Source organism: Microtus ochrogaster, chromosome 8, assembly GCF_000317375.1.
Source record: "Microtus ochrogaster isolate Prairie Vole_2 chromosome 8, MicOch1.0, whole genome shotgun sequence".
NCBI lineage: Eukaryota > Metazoa > Chordata > Mammalia > Rodentia > Cricetidae > Microtus > Microtus ochrogaster.
In genome coordinates, this window is record NC_022015.1 from 81160552 (window position 1) to 81169042 (window position 8491).

At 41.7% G+C, this 8491-nt stretch overlaps 1 protein-coding gene across 2 annotated transcripts in view; it reads left to right on the top strand.

Annotated features, from left to right (window-relative positions):
* The window catches only part of Rbm20 (RNA binding motif protein 20), a 186145-nt gene that overhangs the window by 152308 nt on the left and 25346 nt on the right, over positions 1–8491 (top strand). For both annotated transcript variants that reach the window (XM_005352473.3, XM_005352474.3), the window contains exon 8: positions 3697–3776. In XM_005352473.3, the coding sequence (XP_005352530.1) occupies positions 3697–3776 (80 nt within the window). The remainder of the gene's footprint in view (positions 1–3696; positions 3777–8491) is intronic.

Sequence of the window (8491 nt, forward strand, 5' to 3'; positions counted from 1 at the left end):
TGTGTGTGTGTGTTACTGTGTGTGTTTCTATGTGTGTGTGTTACTGTGTGTGTGTGTTTCTATGTGTGTGTGTGTGTGTGTGTGTGTGTGTGTGAGGTTTTTCCACTATTCACATGAAAACACAAAACAAAACGAAAAAGCAGAAACTCAGGTCTTTTTGTGCTCACAGCCCCCAGACAGAACACTGGACAGACAGTATTCTGACAGAGCTTCCCAAAGCTCAGTTGCATGCAGTTACCAGGGCTCCTGCCAGAATTATTCAGATTCGCCAGGTCTGGAGGAAGGCTATGATTTCTGTGCTGTCCCTCCTGGTCCTAATTTGAGTGGCAAAGGCCTGGAACATACTGTTTTCTGACCTTTGCTATGGGTTTTCAGTTCCTCATGTTGTCATACTGTCCCCCTGGGTCATTGTGATCTTCATTCAGTATATTACAACTGTGTAGTAATAGACTTTATGGCCCCTACATTGGCACGAATCAGTTCACACACACACACACACACACACACACACACACACACACACTGCATGTAGCGGAAACTTGTGGCAATTAAGCCTGTTGATGTAGGTGAAAGAAAGAATTTCTTGGCTCATGTACATGAAAATGCAGGAGTAGCTGGCTTCAGGTAAAGCTGAATTTTGCACCCAAATGAGATCAAGATGTTGTTTTCTGTTCTGCTTTCTGTTATCATGACTCTGTTTTCTGAGTGCTTCATGGAATGGCTCCCAGCAGCCCCAAGCTCTCTCCTCTAGATGGCATGGACACCAGTCTGTAGCTCTAGCTTCAGAGGCCATGTCTTGTCTCCTTCAATAACAGAGAGGTAGGCTTACCCTGATAGTCTCCACAAGACCTCTGACCTGTCATTCTGATTGGACTAGTTTAGCACATGTGCCTGTTCCCGAGTCAGCCTCTGTGGCCAGGGGAAGGCTGTGGTGTGATTGGCAGAATCGCATAGGGTAGGAGAATGAGCTGTACCAAGAGAGGGTTTCCAGGAAGAAGCTGAATGGAAGGTGGCCTGCAGGCTGGGAAGACCAGTCATGTCAGAAACAACTGGGGCCACATTAATAGAGCCTGGTTCTGATGAATTGCAGGCTCATATAGTGGATCTTAGCATCTTTATTAGACTTTGGAGGTTGGACCAACATCTTCAGAGCCGACAGAGGACCTAACACTGCACCCCCATCCCAGCAGCTTCCATAGGGTGCCGTTTGTCATGCCCCGAGGCTTTCGGTGGATGCCAAACATGTCTCGTTATTCTGCCTTTCTAGGCATAGAAAGTGAGTTCCCCACATTCAATAAACCGTGACCCCAGGCTCTGCCAGTTGGAGGATGGAACCAGGGATGCTTTGGCAGGGTTAAGTCTCCAATTTCTGGTCCCTCTCTGTCAGTAGCAAGCACTTTCTTGGGACTGCTGTGAGCTTTGACTCTTTCCCTGTCTTAGAAGCCACAAAATGTATGGACAGGGAGAGCTGTGCTGGTCTACTGTGCAGCTCTTGATTGGCCACCATAGAACAGAGGAAGAGAAGTGACATCTGATGTTTGCTTCAGAAGGATTTCCAGGGTGGGAAAAGAAGGTCAGAGTACAGATATCACGAGATTAGACAGGATTCAGTATACATTCATTCTACATTTTTGTGTATTCAAATTGTCCTATAACAACAAGGCATCTCCAATGTCAACATAGACTGACTTTTTTTTCTCTTTCATTTCCACTTTTCTGGAATGATGTCGGTATTGTGACACTTGCTTCCTGAGATGACCATTCTGGCCACCCTGCATGGAGGCTCTGTAAAATCTGTCTCCTTTATCTGCTGCCCCATAAAGTTACACTCCTCTTTTTATTCCTGCTTTCCTGGGTCTGAAAGGAACAACCAGGAAGGCATTAAGTTCCAGAAGAGTAGAAAAACATTGATGTAGATAGAAGTTTCTGTCCTGCCTGATCCTGCAGCAGTTCAATCCCACAGAAGCACACAGAGGCTTATATTAATTATAAATGGGTTCATCAATTAGCTCAGGTTTATTATTGACTAGCTCTTACAAATTAAATTAATCCATAATTCTTACCAATGTTTAGCCACGTGGCTTGGTACCTTTTCTCAGTAAGGCATTCTCATCTTGCTTCCTCTGTGTCTGGGTGGTGACTGTGTCTCTGCCTTGCCTTTTCCCAGAATTCTCCTAGTCTGGTTGCCCTGCCTATACTTCCTGCCTGGTTACTGGCCAATCAGCATTTTAATAGCAATATTAGTGACAAGTCTTTACAGTGTACAAGAGCATTATCCCACAGCACATTGACCTCTAAAACTTTTTACAAAGACAGCCCCTGCCCAACCCAGTCTGGGGATTTTACTGTATTCTGTAAAGTTTCTCAGTTTCAGTACATATTCTTGTCCGCTGCCTGCTTCAGTTGTTCCGGCACAAGCCACAGATCTGAGACCTGGAATTTTCCTCTTAGATGATGCATGTCTTGTCACATAGACTAGTTTGGTCCTGGTGGCTCCCATTATGTTCCTCAGCTCCATTGTGTGTCCTGTGTCTAGGGGAAGCCAGAAAGACTAGTTCAAGGGAGTCTGGACATCCCTGTCTAGGAGGAGTATGGGGTTGAAGGAAAGATTCTGGGCAGGAGCGATCTTCCCAGCCCCAGCTTAGCCTTGGTGTCTTCCCAACAGCCTTGGGCTCTGCAAGGTTTGGTGCCATTCTAGCAGATATGGATGTGCATTCTGGGCAACCTGGTTACTTGCATGCGGCATTGCACATACTTATAAAGTATCGAGGTATATACTTTCTGTTGAATACAAATACCATTTGCCTTAGTTGCTAGGCATCCTTTGGATTAGCTGGCCAAACTAGTGTAGAATTCCTGGGTCTGAATCCTTGGTTTTTCATGTTTTAGAATTAGATCCACTCTCTTCTTTTTGTCTTTCTTTCCTTTGTGTCTACATCTGACAGGTGACCCCGTCCCTGGCTTGACATCTTTCCCCTGTGTCCCTAGGCTCTCACTCTGAAACCACAGACAGCCCCGCCTCCATTCTCACCTTTACCAGGTGCTTCTCCCAGGCCTACTCCCGACTGTAACCCTAGCAGAGCAGCAGCCATGCCTTCCTGAGAATGCATATATCCAGCCTCTGCCCCCTAGACCTGAATGGCCCAGAATGAGATACGTGATGTTCACTAGTGTCTGAATGGCTCTGAAAGTCTTCATAAGTCACGTAGAGAAAGGCACAGAATAAAAGAGCGGATTAGCCTTTGTAATAAAAGTCTTTATCAACATTTGACATGGTTAATGGAGAAGTTATTTTATTTTGGTTTGTTTTCTTTTGTGGCAGGGTTTTTCTATATAGCCCTGGCTGTCCCAAAACTTGCTCTGTAAATCAGGCTGGCCTCAAACTCAGGGATTCACCCGCCTCTGCTTCCCAAGTGCTGAGATTAAAGGTGTGCACCTACCCAGTTGTGACTGAGAGTTTTTGAGTTTTAATACCTGCTTTATTAAGATATAACTCACATGCCTTGTTTCCTGGGCCCTCAGCCCTACTCTGGTTCCCTCATGCTCACACTCGTCACTTTTTGGATCAATCCTTTTATCTTTCCTGCAAAACATATCATTTCCCCCTTAGTGGGCTGGGCAATAAACAAGGCAGGACAGAGCTGCTTCCCCCTGACGGCAGCAGTATTCTCTAATGATCTCTCTGACTTTGTCTAGAAACCTGGGAAAAATGTGGCTGCTATCATCCAGGACATCCATTCCCAGAGGGAGAGGGACATGTTCCGAGAAGCTGACAGGTGAGGCTCTGGGCCTTAGGGCAGAGGCCTGGAGGTTAGATTATCTTCTAGCTTCTGGTTCTTACAGGATGTCTTGGTTAGGTTAATACTGAGATGAAACACCATCACCAAAAGTCATGTGGGGAGTTAAAGGTTTATTTCACTTACACTTCCCTTAAACAGTTCATTAGCCAGAGTGATTGGGAACTTGTAGCCAGTCTTTCTCTGTCCTGCCAGCCAGTTCCCTAATCACAGCATGAAGACCTATTATTAATTATGGAAGCTCAGCCTTAGCTTAGGCTTGTTTCTGACTGACTCCTATAAATTAACTATTCATTTCTGTGCTGCCACATGGCTCATGGCTTTTGCCTCTCCTTCAGCATGTCTGGCTTCCTCTGCATCTGGCTGATGGCTCTACCTTCTTCTTTCCAGTGTCCCCTCTGCCCCAAATCCTATCTAGATATTGGTCGTTCAACTTTTTATTGAACCAATGCAAGTTACACATCTTCACAGTGTACGAAAAGATTATTCCACAACATTTCTCCCTTTTTGTCTAAATAAAAAGGAAAGGTTTTAACTCTAACACAGTAAAACTATATATAATAGGAACAATTATCAGTTATTATATAAATTGAAAGGAAATGTATTAACTGCAATAAATGAAAGTATTTATAATAAGAACACTCATCAAGCAAGAATATTTCACAATGTCCAATCCATATTCATGTGACATATTTAGAGAAAATACTCGATTACCTATCGTATCTTGATGAATTCAAGTTTTATACCTAAACCATTTTATTATACCTTGTATTACCATCCTAAAAATATCTTTTTAGATAAACAACTTGTGCCTTTATGTTTTTTTAACTGTATAACATTTACATCTCTTGTGTAAGGGTCTTTTTTGAACTTGGTAACGAGAAAAACTATAAAACTATAAACTATCTAGTCTTCAGTCTCCACCAGAGACCCAAGAACGACAAAATGTTAACTGAGTAAACAGGAAGTTCAGAGAAAGCAACTTCCAAAACTAAGAAATAGCACAGATATCTGGTTGCCTGGACAGTCACCTTAAGATTCTTTTGTAATATTGGGGCATCTTTCTTCAGCTTACAGGCCTAGACTATCAGATAGACTATCAGCAGGAATTATGAAGGAATTTTGCCTTATCTTGGCAAAATTCAATAGTCTTTTTCTTGCGTATTCTGCTTGTTCAGTTTTTACAGCAAACTGTTAGCTGAAGTCAAGGCAAAAACAGTTTCTTGCCCAAATGGCTAGTTTTGCCACATTGAAAGTAAATGGAGTTTCTCTGATGCCCATCATCTTCTCTGAAGTAAATTGGTGCTGCCAGGGGCAGATGTGTCTCATTGTCATGAAATGCCCTATATTAACAAAACATTTAAAAATATTTTTTAGGTCTTTGAAGTGTTTGAAGAATACTTATCTATCTAAAATATCTCTTTATATATAGGGATGACCTTGAGAACATATCTAACATGATTACAAGTTTAATTGTTATAGGTGACTAACTAATAACCTACATTTCTTTATTATCACAAATAGTTTGTAATAATAACTTCCAAGGACTAGAAATTAATATTACATTGTTAAATAAGCTGCATTAGGCACAATACCTTAAACAAGAGTAGAAATGTATGAACAGTATGTTCTAACAAAACTAACAGTAAATTTGTGTCAATATACAAAAATCTATATCAATGTAAAATATTCGAGACTAGTGGTTGTTTAAAATTGGACTCAATAATCCACCATTTTAGCTCATCATTTTTATACTTTATCCCCCCATTTCTCTTTGGAATGAGATCCCTGAATCTAATCTCCTATGGTCAGGTTTTCCCTGACCATGAACAATAATAGTTTCTAACCAACCCCCCAAATGATGTCAAACATCAATAGCCCACCAAATGACTAAAATCACCCGCCCCACCTCTTGGAAATGTGAGTGTTATGTTTTGGGGGTTCTGGAATCTTTGTGGGACCTGAAAAAATTAGAATAATGGTTATCCTGGCTAGAATAGTCTGTGAGGCTGGACCATCTCAGCCAGCAGCCTTGAAGCTGTTCTGTATGTAGAACTCCAAGGAAACTGTAGCAGAGGCACTCTGGGAGGCTGGATCACCTGGGCCACCCATTGTTATTGGTGTCTGGTCCCCTGCTCTGAAAACACATAAAGTTATAAAAGGTATGAGAAAAGATACCTTTCAAAGGTAACATACGTATCTGTATTAACACAAGTATGGACTTTGCAACCATATCCAACCAAATATGATTTTTTTGTTTTATATTTGAGCAGGTAAAATATATTCACCAGTCATTCAACCATATTTGTAGTTTCTCTAGGTTTATTCCTTTATATCTGTAGCCAGGACTTTCAGGAGTTTCCCCTGATCAATCCTGATCCTCTTTAATCTTGCACAAATCCACAGCCTTTCATTTTCTGTGAAAATAAAAGCATAACCTCTTCTCCAATGCAACATATTTTTTGACTTTCATTTTGAAGTTAAGACATTTTAAAAATATTTAGGTTGCTTTAATTTGGCAGTTTTTAAAATCCAGTGTCTCTAAGCAGCTATTGTTCACTCATTAACAATAAAAAAATTATAGTCAGCAAGACACCATATAGAATCCAGACTCTCTGTGTAGTTTCCATCTTTATATGGCTATTTTTCGTTACCTTATTTCTTTCTTTAAAGACTATTATTTTTAAACTTTCTTTTGGTTTTTTTGAGACAGGTTTTCTTTGTATAGTTTTGACGCTTGTCCTGGAACTAGCTCTTACAGACCAGGTTGGCCTCAAACTCACAGAGACCTGTCTGTCTCTGCCTCCCAAGTGCTGATATTAAAGGTGTGTGCCACTACTGCCTGGCATCTTAAAGCATTTTTAATGACTGTCTATACTCTTTCTTTTTTCTCAATCCTATGCACATTGTAATCTGTAATCCAAACACACTGTAACCTGCATAGAGGTTTTCCATCTGAATCTGCTTTACTGCTTAACTGTACCCTTAGCTGTCTGCTTGAGCATAAACCTTAAACCACTGTGCAGCTTGGCTCATGGCCCGCTGACTGCTCAAGCCTGCAGGCAGTGGCTGGGAAGTGCATCTCTATACACCGTGGCTTCATGAGAGACTGTGGGACTAGGAAACCACATTTGGCTCTGTTTTTGTGTGTTTGGAATCTTTTTTTTTTTTTAAAAAAGCTTTCTCAGGTCTTATGTGAAAATACGTACCTCCACATTGGATGCCATTTGTAGCAAGTCTTTCTCTGGCTTATTTTTTAATTATTATTTTATTTCTCTCTTTAAAGACTTAATTATTTTTAAACTATTTTTTAATAGTTTACTAAAAGTAGTGAGCCTTTCTCTATCTCCCAATTTATGACATAGAGACTTATTATTAATTATGAAAGCTCAGCCATTAGCTTAGGCTTGTTTCTAACTAACTCTTATATTTAAATTAACCTGTTTCTATTAATTTATGTGCTGCCATGTGGGTCATGGCTTTTGCCACTCCCCCTGCATGTCTGACTTCCTCTGTCTCTGGCTGGTGACTCTGCCTTCTTCTTCTTCCAAGTGTCCTCTCTGCCCTGAAAATCCCACCTAGCTGAATTAGCCATTCATCTTTTTATTAAAGCAATCTGAGTGATGCATCTTAACAGTGTACAAAAGGATTTTCTACAACAGTAACTCAAACAAGGCAGGAGCCTGGAGGCAGGAGCTGATGCAGAGGCCATGGAAGAGGCTGCTTAGTCACTTACTCTCCATGGGTTGCTCTGGTTTCCTGTAGAATCCAGGACCACTAGTCCAGGGATAGCCCCACCCACAATGAACTGAGCCCTCTGTCATCAAGCACTAATTAAGAAAATGTCTTACTGACTTTTCTACAGCTTGATCTTACGGTGGCGTTTTCCCAACTAGGCCAATCTCCTCTCCGATGACTCTAGCCTGTGTCAAGTTGACATAAAATTAGCCAGCATGGGGGTATGAGCTGTAACTTGGCCTACTCTTGACTCTGATCCATTCTTCTGGCCTTCTAACTCCTCCTTAATTTCCCCTAGTCACACAAAAGGTACCACTCAGGTTAGATGGGGACATGTGAGATGCTGGGCTTCTCTAAATAGTCCTCCTGTGCTTGAATACAGCAACTGAGAGTTGGCATCTGGCTCCCTGGGGGCAACTGTACATCCTGGGTGTGCATGGTGGTGACAGAGATTCTGCTTAAAAGTAGTCACTTCCTGATTTTTCAGGAGCTGAATGTAGGTATAGAAGTAAGAATGTAGCTGATTCCTTGAACATTGGTTCCAGATACTAAGTGCATGTAACTTCCCAACTAATTTCTTTCAACTGGCTTTTATGACCCTTAAGATGGGAAAACAAAACTAGGCCTACAGTCTCCCGAGTGGCCACAGGGGGTGCTCTAACCTAACTATAGAGGACAGATGTCCAGACTTCCCAAGTTGGCTAAGAGACTGCCCTAGCCAATAAGAGGTGTAGCTCTGGGTCCTGGAAGTGAGGCATAGATACATTGTTGCTCTCCATTTGCATGAGGGATACATTGTTACTCTCCATCTGAGTGAGGGATACATTGTTACTCTCCATTTGCATGAGGGATACATTGTTACTCTCCATTTGAGTGAGGGATACATTGTTGCTCTCCATTTGAGTGAGTTATACACTGCTGCTTTCCATTTGAGTGAGGGATACATTGTTGCTCTC